The sequence below is a fragment of the Echeneis naucrates genome, chromosome 24 (genome assembly GCF_900963305.1).
Source record: "Echeneis naucrates chromosome 24, fEcheNa1.1, whole genome shotgun sequence".
In the NCBI taxonomy this organism is placed as follows: Eukaryota; Metazoa; Chordata; class Actinopteri; order Carangiformes; family Echeneidae; genus Echeneis; species Echeneis naucrates.
The window spans coordinates 6,963,242-6,975,620 of record NC_042534.1 but is presented as its reverse complement, the minus strand read 5'-3'; the positions used below and the strand labels follow the sequence as shown (position 1 = coordinate 6,975,620).

Below are 12,379 nucleotides of genomic sequence, written 5' to 3'. Positions count from 1 at the left end.
TTGGAGAAGTGGAGTAGAAATGAATGAAGTGATGAGACGATAACATTTCTAATCAAGATGTTAATTCCCTGTTTTTATATTTTTCTAACATGGCTGTTGGCTTACTTTGCGTTCCTTTTGTTTCCAGGAATTGCCCTCCCTTCTCATATATCACATTTCTTCTTAACACTTCCCATTACACCTGGGATAATAAATGATACAATTTTTTTTTTTACATAAAAGTAGCATCGTCACTTTCACAAATCAGTGGTGTAAACAGTTGTCAGATGTTTGTGTGCAGTTAAGGAGAACAGCGAGGGAGTAGAAAGTGAAAAACACTATATGTTAATATACGGGCCTTAGGTCACTTGAAAGGAGCTCCATACATAAAAGTTATTATACTAATACTAGTATTATTAATACTAATATTATTATTATGACCAACAACACCACTCTTATACAGAATTGAATGTTTTCTCCTTTTTTCTTTGCTTGTAAGTTGTTAGTGAGTGAAAATGCACTATGTTAAGCGCTTAGCACAGAGAATGGGAATAATAGGACATATTGTCTTGGCCCTGGGTATTTATCAGTGAAAACGTATCGTACAAATAGAAAAGGGGTAAACAAGCGACAACAAGAAGTGTTTTTGTGGAATAAGCCTTAACGTCACTATGAGTGGTTTGTACATGGTTCATCATGTGACTGTTACTCACTTCAGTGCAGAAGTCTTGTCAGATGTGTGTGTGTATGTGTGTGTGTGTGTGTGTGTGTGTGCGCGTGTCTCCTTGAACAAGCCATCCAACAAACAAAGCTTATTTTGTGAACACAATACTTGACTGGAGGACTGAAAAGGGATGTTTGTCTTTTAATGCACTGCACAAAAATGTGTATGTGGAGTGAAACCTTACATTCATCCGGTGTCCTGTGCTTTACTGAAAACATTTGTCTTTTAACAGATCTGCCAGATATTCTTCTGAAGCCCTTTACCCTCTTATCCTGTTGTTCAGGGAAGTAGTCACATATTAATATTTGTTCAGTAGGTGAGGCAGTCATTTGTTTATTTGATCAAACTTCTTAGGCTTTTCATCTAAGGAATGTGAAGTATGAGCATTCAAAACAAAAACATGAATTCCCCCCACACGCCCAGGATCGCCTTATTGTCCTTACAGAACACATACCACCTCTGATGAGTGCAGTCCCAAAGGACTGAGCTGCTTCAGCTCGATAAAGAAAGAAGACACCCGAGGATCTCAGAGGCTCTAGTCACTAAAATAGTGAAAATATACCCTCTAGTGGTGCATTCAAGGGCTGACATAATTCTGGAGCAGGAGTGGTTATTTTCTGCCTCGGCAGAAAATGTCAACGAAAAAAGAAGAAAAGAAATATTCCAGAAAGTTTGTCAATCCAGTGAAGAGACGTCATGAAAATAGAGCATTTGCATTAAATTTATTCAAACTAATGAACATTGCAAGAAGTTAATGAAACTGGGCAAAACTGAAGTAAAACTGAATTAAAATGAATGTCGTGATTAAAATGTATTCACTCAATAAATGTTTTCAAGTGAAGTTTAGTTTAATTTAGTGAGTGAAATCATTTAGATTGACTATCATTCACTCAATTGGCAAAAAATTATGCAATTTGACTCGAAAATGAACAATGAAAATAAATTGAGTGAATATCACAGCAACCTTTACCTTAAACTAGCAAAATCTAATCTGCTCATCATCGAACCTGCGAAAAAAGAAATATTGTTCAAGATAATGTCACGGTTCTTCATCTGTGGACAAAAGGACCAAGAGGCAACTGTTGCCTGTGTATTTTAAACGGAGGAATATTGCTATGAGCAAATGAATTCAATGATATTTAAGCAGTCAGGGCAACAGGACACATTAAGAAGTTAGTTTTGTTGTATTTTTCACCTCACCAGCATTTACAGCAAAATCTGCCAAACCTCACAAAACAACATCCGTGCCCAGTGACGCACCATCTGAGCCCTGCGGCTGCTCAGCGAGGGAGGTTAACATGGGATTGATGCAGGGAATCACTTTAGAGGATTAGTGTTGTCATCTGTTTGGATTAAAGGGAGCTCTTACCTGCCCATATGTCACCTTGGACCTGGGGTGGACATTGTCTTTACACGGAGAAGGCCTCACTCTCACGCTGGACATTTATTTATTCAGGCAGAGTAAAACCAAGGCACTCTTGATCTGGTGCCTTCATGAACCTATTTCAAAGCACGTAAACTCTGCTTGTTCTACACAACTCTTTTAGAGATAATCATGATAAATCAATTTTATGTGAGCAGTAAATCTGTAAAATGTAATGCTATGCAGCATTAACCAGATCAGAAACACGCTGTCATAAACAGATTAAATCCTCCTCGTCTTCTGTCTTCAAGGTGAATGAGAGGACGTACAATGAGAAAACACACACTTCAGAACATAAATTTATGGTTAACATTTTCTAAACATTTTGTTCTGCATAACATGAATAATTTGAAGCGTGATCACATTTATTACTTTTCCACTATCAGAATGAATTTGAGTGTTTTATGGTTTGTGTTTTCGGTTCAAGAGTTTGTAATTGAACTTTGGAAAACACTCCGGTTTTCTGTTCACACTGGTGGATGTTGATGTTTCTGCAGTGACTAAATGAAGTTCACAGATCAGCCAGCTTGTTATTTAGCAGAGTAACGCTAGAGGGGAGGAGGAGGGGTGATGATGGTGCATGTGGTGGAGCAGGAGGACGAAGATTTTACAGCTACTGCGAATATGTGCAGAGGGAAAACATCTGAGGTTAGCTGCTCACATCTACACAGAATAAACCAACAAACCCTGATAGCCACCTACGCAACAGCATTGTCAATCTGGACATCTTCTCTGCGTCTCGCACACACGTTGACAAATATTTCCCTCTGCAATTAGCACTTTTCCATCCTTCCTGTAAGGCAGAGGCCAGTCCGACTCGTTATCTGTAGGATGTAAATTCACACCGGCTGACTGACCTCTTGCACATGTTGCACGGCTCGCTGCCATCACAGCATGCTGAGCCCACACCACCACCACCGTGTCCTCACAACAACGTCCTCTGATTTATCTCCCTCTCTCCAGCTCGCTGCTCAAACTCACTCTGTCCTCTTTATCTGCCTCTTCATTGCTCTCTATCTCTCTTTCAGCTGATAGCGCTTATTGTGGACAAAAGGCTTAGGAGCGTCTCTATGGCAACGATGAATCATAAAAGCCTACATAAGCACTTCATCAGGGGCCGTGATCCAATGGCTCCCATTAGAGATGGTGCCCCCAACCTCCTGCAACAAGTAAAGGCAGGCCAGAGAGGCTCCTGGGAGGAGGAGGAGGAGGAGAGAGAGAGAGAGATGGAGGCGGGTGGAGATAATACTGTGAGGCTTTGAGAGGACCTGAGAGCAGAGAGAGAATCCATTTCTGTGCTTTTTGCTCAACCAATCCTGCTTCATCCAGCTCTCTGCTCTGAGGACTTTTTCAATTCTGCTCTCAGTCATTTTGTTTCTTTTGGAGTCCAAGACGTAGGAGAAAAGGTAGGAATAAGTTTCTTCTTTTTCTAATGTCCACTCTGCTACGGCCTAAACAGCAACAGATGACAGAAAATCAGTCTGTAAATGTTCTGTTAATCATTCAATCACTTCAGTTCTATTTAAATCAGGATTAACAAGAAATTTAGTGGTAAAATATTCAGAAAGCTAGCTGACCTTATATTATTTAATATTTTAGTTTTGGACTATTAATTGGACACAATTAATCATCCAATGTCCAGAGTGAATGAAAATGAAGCAAGAATGCTATTTGACAGAATAATCATCAGATTTTTATTAAAAATAATTATCAGCAGCAGGTCTACTCTTATTTATTCATTTATCTGTCTAGCACATATTTTTCCTTTGTGTAAAACAATTTTATGAGAACGTAAAAGGCAGATTTAAAATCATGGAATAACAAGTTACAAAAGTCTTACCTTGTTTGAACACTTGGGGAAGCTTTTATGAGCAACAGGAAGTTGAATGTTGGATGGATTCATTTTATTTGATTCCCCTGAGGACGACACCCCTCCATTTTATTTCGATTTATTTAGATTATGAAGTGAGGTCAAATGAGCTATTTCGCAGTTCCTTTTTGGTATATAGGTCTCTGGGCGTTCCAGTTCCTGTCCCATCCGTCTATATTAAAAGCCAACCATACGATAGCCTTCATAATTGGGTTTGGGTTAAGTTTAGGAAGAGGAGATACAGATGTCTTAAACTGATTCTAAATAGTTTTTCGCAAATGTGATGTGCTTGTGTAACTGTGAGGCTCGGGGTTAAATGGTTGTTTATGTATGAGCAGGACTGTCACTAATCTCATTGTGCTTTGTTGTGAAAGATTTCCTCTGCACTTGCTGATAGTTACTAACCACTGCAGCACAGCAGAGAGGCGTGTAAAGCTCGGTGCAGCAGAAATAACATCAATGTCAACAGATTAACCTGAGATTAGGAGGACAGTTCAAAACAAAACAAGACACTTTACAAAATAAAGAGATGCATTCAGGCATGCAGCTGTTTGCTGCTAAGAGGCTAAGAGGCAGCTTTTAGGACATTTTTAAAATCCATTAATGATCAAATTATTTTCCCACTTCATCAGTTAGTTGGTTTAGCCTAAAAGGTCATCGAGCTAAATCAGCAAATTGCTTTACTTCAACCCGGCAGCATAAAATGTTAAAGGCTGCAGCGAATGAGTTTTTCATTATGAGATAAAAAGATGTTCATAATACAGTAAAATCAATGAAAGCTGACATTTCAGAGACTGTATCCACACAGTTTTTGCTTCAGAACAAAAAGAAAAGCCTTCACACTGAAGGAGGGAATGGACATCACAACTGTAATAAGAATCAACGTGATTGTTGCTGATGAATATTCTGAATTAATTGACGAATCGATTTGTTCACTTACAATCTGTGCATTAATAATAGCATTCATATCTTCAGGTATAGTCTTTTTCAACATCTGAGGTATGTGTGCGGGGCCTTTATCAGGGCGCCTCCTCTGCTGCGCTTTCATCACATCAAGCCGCACAAACAAACAAAAGACAACCTATCGATTGAATCGAATGGAGAATCTGTGGGCGCAAACACAGCACCTGTGGGACAAAGAGCCGACGGGGGCGGAGATGGAGTACAGTATCACTCAAACGCGTCCATTTCACACAACCCTGGAAAATAAAACCCATTAAACCAACTAACGACAACTGACAATTCTATCTCCAGTAGTGCAGCCTACCTCGGGTTTACTGTGCTGTTGCTGTGTTTTACTGCGCTCACATTTCAAGACTTCTTTACTGCTCAGCCTTGTTGCCAGGTGTCACACCTATGACTTAGGTGAGGGTAATGCAACCGACACTGGACTCTTTGCATCGGCTGACAAAGGATGACAAGCACACAGTCAGGCACAGTGCATGGTGATTTATTTCCCCAACATCAGAAGCAGCAACATTCGCCAAATCCCATATTGCCTTCAAAGCAAGATGTCACACGCTCCTCACAGCACCCCTTCAGCAGGACTCACTGCTGTACACTGCTGTAATACCCAATCACCCCACCCACATGGCGTAATCCATTCTATAATCACACTACCTTTGTGTTTTCAACTGCAGTCAAGGTTACCCTGTGCTCACATATTTCATATTTTTACATTTCATACTCTTGACACCAACCAAAATTTTAACTTTACTGTTCATTGGACAGCGTAATGATTAGCACTGTTGCCCCACAACAAGAAGGTTGCGGGTTCAGTTCCGGGCCTGGGTCCTTTCAAAGACATCATGTTTAGGTTAACTGGTGACTCTGAATTGACTGTAGGTGTGAATGTGAGCGTGAGTGGTTTCTTTGTGTGTTGTTGTGTTGTGACTGGCGACCTGTCCAGGGTGTACCCCGCCCCTCGCCCAATGTGAGCTGGGATGGGCTCCAGCAGCCCCGCCACCCGGAAACGGAAATGTGGTAGAAGATAGCTGGATGGAGTCAGTCCATTTATATCTTCACCCCCCCGCTTTCTGTCCACTTGGGTCGGTCCACCTACACACCTCTACAGTGCAGGTGCAGTCCATCAGTGCAATCAGCTCTCAGCCAGTTCACCACTTAAGGAGTAAGAATCCAGCCCACGACCCTTTAGGATATGAGATATGAGGCAGAGGGATATCTTGCACGAAGTGTGGGAAGCTGTTTGAGTCCTCGGAACCACACAACCACAAACAGCCTAAATATCCCTTAATTGTTGCCCTCCTAATATGTCAGGGAGGCTGCAGTGGCCATGTTGGTGGTGCACTTGGCCACACCAGGGCAGCAAATCTAATCTGTGGGTCTTCTGAAAAGTTGGCAGTAGCAACAATATTCTATGATCTCATTTAATTTGAGGTCACATCAAATTTTTTTCTGTGTCATAGCTCCCTCTGATTGTCTCTCCCTCATCAGGGGCCTGAGAAAGAGCAGAAGGGCATGGCCTCCTGGTTTAGTTGGAATGAGCCATATTACCGGAGTCCCCGGCGGGACCCAGCAGATGTGGTCACCGACACTTTGATGCTGGAGTTCAGCTGGCAGCTGAAGGAGGCTGAGAGGCAGCATAAGGAGAGGGAGAATGAGTACAGGCGCCTCAAGACCGGCGTGGACTACAGCTGGCTGGCCAGCACACCTCGCTCCTCCTACAGCATCAGCACCGGGGAGAGGCTGGGCCTGGAGGACCTCTGCTCCAAGGTGCCGCCGTCCTGCTGCGGCCTCGTCATACTCAAGTAAGGAGACACTGAGTGGGGTCGGGGCAAGGGTGCATAATTAAAGATTAAAAGAGACAAAAGGCAATATGCAGGCCTGTTGATGTTTTAGGTGTCTGAATGTGAGACTTTTAGATAAGATAAGACTTAGAATTTTAAATAAGCCAACAAGATAAAAAATCAAATAAATACAATGTGTTGCCACAAAACATCCTTTCTTCTTAACCATCCCACAACCCCTCAGATTTATAGTGTTGTACAGTAGTATTGAATGAAATTATCTGCAGACGGCTTGAAATGTGGCAGGAGAGGATCTTTAACATAGAACTACAATTTTTTTCCCCCTGAATTAGTGAAAAGTTTAGCTGATTTGTGGGAGGAACTTGGGGTGATTGTGTTATCTCATCCAGACCACTTTACACCAACATTAAAACTGAAAGCTCAGGATGAAGATTTGCTACCACACACATTCAGAAACTGTTGTTTTGCTTTACAGTGTTCTGTTTAATCAGTTCTAGTATTTCTTTAATGTTCACTATTTAAGTGAGAACAAACCTCTGCATGATCATTGCCAAAGAAAACAAGACACTTGGCGATGGGAACCGATCTGTAGGCCAACTTCTCTGTTGTCCCACACAAGTCTGCGATGCTTTTGTCTCCTGATCTTGTCTGAGCATCTGTTCGCCAAAAGCTGCGGAGGGCTCAGGTGTCTTGTTAGAATTTAGCAGCTTTTGGGGAAGCAGTTTGAGAGGTGTTAATGTAGGTGAGCAACGAGGAACCAAACACACACTGCAGGGACCAAGTGGAGCATGTTTTTGAGATTTTAATTAGCCAGAAGAAGGTTGTTGGATTCTTGGTTGTTAAACTGGCTGTGAAAAGTAATTAATGGACGCGCTCTCTGAAGGAGGGACACTTTGGGTTTTCCCAAATGTTTTCCCATCACTTTTCACAAAGTGACTGCTAAGCTTCTCTTGTAATTAATAAAAAAAATAACGAAATAACGAATAGTAACGAATAAAAAAAAAGAGTAAAATAAAAAAAAAAATTCTGAAAATGAGTGACAAAATGAGCTACATTTTCACACATCATGAATTAATAAAAAAATATATAAACTGATCACACTATAGCGTGATGCTAATCATTTAATTTGTCTATAGACTTTTTCAAATACGATCCATAGTTGAATGTGATCCAAGCAACATTTCTTTTCAGGGGAAATTGTGCTCTCTGGATCACAATTCCAGTAAATAAGGCCAGTCATCTCTTAACCAGAAGCACTTAGTGGGAAGCAGGTGCTTGAACAGAGGATTGTTAGGCTTGTTAAGAGTCCAGTAGATCTTGTTAGAAGTAATTGGGGGGTTAGGAGTGTGCTGGTCATGCTGTTGAGGCCCTAATGACTGTGTTCCAGGTTTCCTGTTCTAACAGGCTCCATCATGTGCATGTTGTTTGTGCAGATGGCAGGGGGAAAAAAAAGCTAACATACTGACACAGATTTGTGCATGATCATTGGTTGTGTTTTCTGTGGTCCACTTATTTCATAAACTTTGTCAAAATGTACTTTATAACTTTTATTACTTAGATTTTTCCTAATGCTGTTTTTATGCCTTTGTGAAGGGGACAGTAAAATATCAGGCATGGGTGACCACAATTTTATTTCTTTTTTCCATTTAACACATTCAGTGTGAAGTCGCTGACTTGTACCTGTTTTTCTTTACAGATTCAGGGAGTGCATGCAGGCCAATGAGCCAGAGGTCCAGGAGGTGTCCAGCCTGTTCCGCTCTGTCCTGCTAGAAGCTCTGGACCACCTGAAGGAGGAGCAGGAGGCACAGCGGCTTGCCCGCCAGTGGAACAGCAAACGTGCCATGAGTATGTCTCTCATCAACTTCAAATCACGGATCAGGATCAATCCCTTCGGGAGCACAGTGGGTCTGACCTCCACTGGGGCAGAGGCAGCGGGGCTGAGCGACCTCAAAACCGTGTCAGAGGATGTGGAGAAAGGGATGGAGAGGTCACAGAGGGTGTGGAGCATGCCTGACTTCAGATACAAAGGAACCAGCAGCAGTAAAGTTGTCTGATGTGGGGCATTCATGGGCACGATGATGGGACATTTGAGTCAAACGGATGCTGATCTCCACATTCACTGTGCACCGAGAGGATCAATCCCATCCTCCTCGTTTCAGTATGAGACCATTCACCTCCACTCTGTAAGGGAAATGTCTGTACCTTCACAGGAAAAAGAGGAAAAAAAACAAAACTAAACAAAAACTAACAGCTTGGTTGATATTGTCACCTCTTGCAGAGATGCCTTTTATGATGTTTTGACTGAGATTTCTGTGCAGGCGTTACCGAACAGTCTTAAAACTAATAAGTAGTCAGTGTTCACATTGTCAGCTCAGAGATTTGAGTCCTTTCTTCACAGACTGCATATTGTTGGACTCTGCACAAAAATTCAGCAAGACAAATCAATTCTGTTTGAAATAGAGCCACAAAAGAAAAGACACCAAGAAATAGTAAATGTTTTAAGATTTTTCTGAATGAAAAATTTTTAAGTAAAATCTTCCCAGCAGTTTATTGCTGTTTCTTGTCTGTTTTTCAAAGCAAAATTCAACACTACACACTACTACTCTGGCTTTAACTCGTTTGATACAGGGGCTAACTGTAAATTTGTTTTTGTGTTGCAGTGAAATAAAATGACTAACATTGAAATAAGATTCACAACAGAGGTGGCAGAATCTAGCAAAAGAATGTCACGAGTATAATTAAACACAATGTTGCCAATTTTTATATAATTTTAAATAAAATGTACACAAAAAAACTTGGATATTGTTACACACAGGTCACACTGTGGTTCACAAAGTTTTTCTGTGGAAACCTAATCTGCCATTATTTACAAAAAAAAAAAAAAAAAAAAAGGGCTGAAGAAGAAACGGCATATATATATAAAAAAGTGAAACTCAACATCACAGATTTTACATTAGGTCATGGGGAATACAACTGCATGTGTGGAAAAATATTTTGTCGAGCCAATCATGGATCCATAAGGAGCTAAAATCTGGCAAACATCCTAAGGTGATATTACAGCACTGGCAAATGTGAAAATAAGAATCTGAGTTTGAGCTACAAAGAGAGGCGTTCACCCGACCTCTGGAGTCTTCTCATCTCTCCAGGAAGCTAGACGCTTGTAGGTAATGCAGACTTTTACAGACAATAACCAGACATACCTAGCTCTGTTTGTTTGGTCAAAAACAAACCTGTCCGATGAGAATCCTACAATATTAATGGCTGTTAGATTGATGGAGTACTCTCTTAAAGGGTGTGGCCATACATTGAAACCACAGATGAATTAAGATGCTAATTGATGGCTGTTTACTCTTTCAATACTGTTGGCTACTGACAGCTGTCACCCTTATATGATGTATTTGGGCACACAGAGACAACGTCCAACATAAGCTCAAGTTGCAAAAGTTACTGGTGTAAAAGCTGAAGAATGGGAATCCTCCTTCCTCTCTCATCTAGCTCAGCGCTGCCCATGAGTTTATTCAAGCTGTATTCATCATCTTGTCCTCAAGGCTGAGGTGTTGTTTCCTGAGTTCTACTGATGAGTCCGCCCACTGACACTTGCATCCACAGTGGCATCACAGGGTAGAATTCAAGAAGTCAAGAAGTTCCGCCCTATTTTTATCCCGCTGTAACAAAAAAGGAGAGATGTGAATGAAAGAAAATAATCCATTCACAAACTATAAAAAGATAGATTTATTCAGTTACTTGAACGCGAGAATACCTGTTTGTCCTTCTTTGACTTCTTTACTTTCATCTTTATTTTCTTCCCTGAAATCATGCTGTATTTGCCTTTTTTTTTGTCCTTTAAGTACTGGAAGAAAAACACATTTGAGTCAGGGAGTGCTACAGTTCAATAAACGGTGCATTGTTCTGACACAGAATTAAGTTGTAATATGTTCGTCATATTAGCAGGAGAACTGATTTCAATAAATAAATTGTATCACTACCTTGGAAATCTGTACAGGTCCCGAATTTTCCTCTCCTCCTTTTGCTTTCTTGTCTTTTTTACGTTTATGTCGCTTTTCTTTCTTTCCTTTCTGCAGCAGAATATAAAATAAGTAACACTCCATGTTCTGTTAGTGACTTAAACTAATGAAACCAAGTGTAGAAAAATTACTTTTTTATGTTGTTTCTCCTTTTTCCTTTTCTTAGATTGCTTTCTGGATTTACTGCGGGAGTCTTAAAAAAACAACAACAATGAAAATCAAACCTGACCATGCTGTTATGATGAGGCTTTTAGATGGATAGTTACCACTATTGCTAGAGCTACTTCGACTGCTGCTGGATGAATCTGATGAACCCGATGAAGAAGACAAGGATGAGGACGCTGAAGATGACGACGAACTGGAAGATGATGATGAGGAAGACCTACTACGGCTGCGCTTTCGCTTCCTCTTTTCTCGTCCTGAAGAAAACAAAACAAAACAACAAAAAAAAACATTAGATTAATAAAAATACACAGTAAACTTTTCGTAATGTGACTCATGTATGACTTTGTCTAACCTGCACAGCCAGAACTTGAGCACTATATGTACATTTCAATTAATACATGACATCAGGCAATAAATGACAACAAGGTAACTTGTCAGCAGAGAAGCCCCTTAAAACTTTCTGTCTCATCTTCTGAGATAGATTGTCTGTACAAGTAGTCATTGTGACGAAATTCATTGCTCTCTGCCATGAATAACGTCGAATGCTACCGTCCATTACATTAATGCTGGTTGTTATGTTTCAGTGTGTGAGGTTGTCTTGCCTCTGCTCCTCGATCGCCTCCGTTCATCTGTCCTGGAGCTGGAGCTGGACACCCTGCACTCATCTTTCGTTGACTAGGAAGCAAAACATTTCTTTAAAATGAGATGGGTTCGTGGGTTACCCGGTAAAGTATGGATACCTCCAAATAAATCACGTCCTGTTTAGAGATCGACGCAAAACGACGTGACAGTCACATGCTAGCTCATGTTAGCACATGTTAGCTCACGGAGCATTAAAAACATACATACAATAGCTAAAAAAATCCTACCCTCAGCCGGTGATCACTCAAAATTAGCAGTATAAACATTTGGCACAAGATTAGCCGCGTTTAACAAAACAATAACGAAAGCTATGTATCAACCAGTTGTTCATTGAAACGTGTTCTGCGCTCCTGGTTAAAGGTGTTAGCTGTCAAACTTGGACAACACACAGTCAGTTAAATCCATCCAAAGAATAAAATAAACGTACAGTCTCCTTTCTGTGTTTACTGTCCTCTCCTGGCGCTAAAAGCTACAATAACAGTGCTGCGTTCACTGAGCTAAATCCAAAATGCGCATCAAAGTTTTAAAAAATAGTCAAGTTGTAGAAACAAGAGACATCGAACTCACCATTACTTCAGAGGGAACCAGTTAAAATACCACACACACACACAGGCTCCACAGCCGGCAGAGATCGTATGTGAGTTGGCTGTTATCCCTGGTTTTTCTGTATTAGCTCGCACAGTGAGGAGACATTTTATATCCCATGATGCACCGCGTCTGGCCACGTTCAAAACAAGAGGTTGAAAACTGCAGCGGAGCCGCTATGGCGCCCCCAGCGGACAG

The 12,379-nt window shown here is 40.9% G+C and overlaps 2 protein-coding genes across 2 annotated transcripts; one reads left to right on the top strand and one right to left on the bottom strand.

Annotated features, from left to right (window-relative positions):
• The first annotated feature begins 6,474 nt into the window (after positions 1 to 6,474).
• Positions 6,475 to 9,234, top strand: rd3 (retinal degeneration 3, GUCY2D regulator). Its single transcript, XM_029496671.1, has 2 exons — positions 6,475 to 6,764; positions 8,461 to 9,234. The coding sequence occupies exons 1-2, from the start codon at positions 6,475 to 6,477 to the stop codon at positions 8,816 to 8,818; spliced, it is 648 nt and encodes a 215-aa protein (XP_029352531.1). The 3' UTR covers positions 8,819 to 9,234.
• On the bottom strand, positions 8,432 to 12,301 carry LOC115037901 (pinin). The gene is made up of 7 exons (XM_029496672.1): positions 12,164 to 12,301; positions 11,557 to 11,629; positions 11,056 to 11,208; positions 10,921 to 10,982; positions 10,751 to 10,840; positions 10,525 to 10,614; positions 8,432 to 10,429 (listed from the first exon to the last, which is right to left on the bottom strand). The coding sequence occupies exons 1-7, from the start codon at positions 12,164 to 12,166 to the stop codon at positions 10,379 to 10,381; spliced, it is 522 nt and encodes a 173-aa protein (XP_029352532.1). The 5' UTR covers positions 12,167 to 12,301; the 3' UTR covers positions 8,432 to 10,378.
• Positions 12,302 to 12,379: the final 78 nt, after the last annotated feature.

Bases quoted from the DNA above. Each gene is read 5' to 3' on its own strand.
- rd3 (XM_029496671.1), top strand. From the start codon at position 6,475: ATGGCCTCCTGGTTTAGTTGGAATGAGCCATATTACCGGAGTCCCCGG. The intron at 6,765-8,460 runs GTAAGGAGACAC...TTTTCTTTACAG, and splicing joins TGCGGCCTCGTCATACTCAA to ATTCAGGGAGTGCATGCAGG.
- LOC115037901 (XM_029496672.1), bottom strand. The intron at 11,209-11,556 runs GCAAGACAACCT...TGTTTTCTTCAG, and splicing joins GAGGCGATCGAGGAGCAGAG to GACGAGAAAAGAGGAAGCGA. The intron at 10,615-10,750 runs GTAGTGATACAA...TTTTTCTTCCAG, and splicing joins GACCTGTACAGATTTCCAAG to TACTTAAAGGACAAAAAAAA.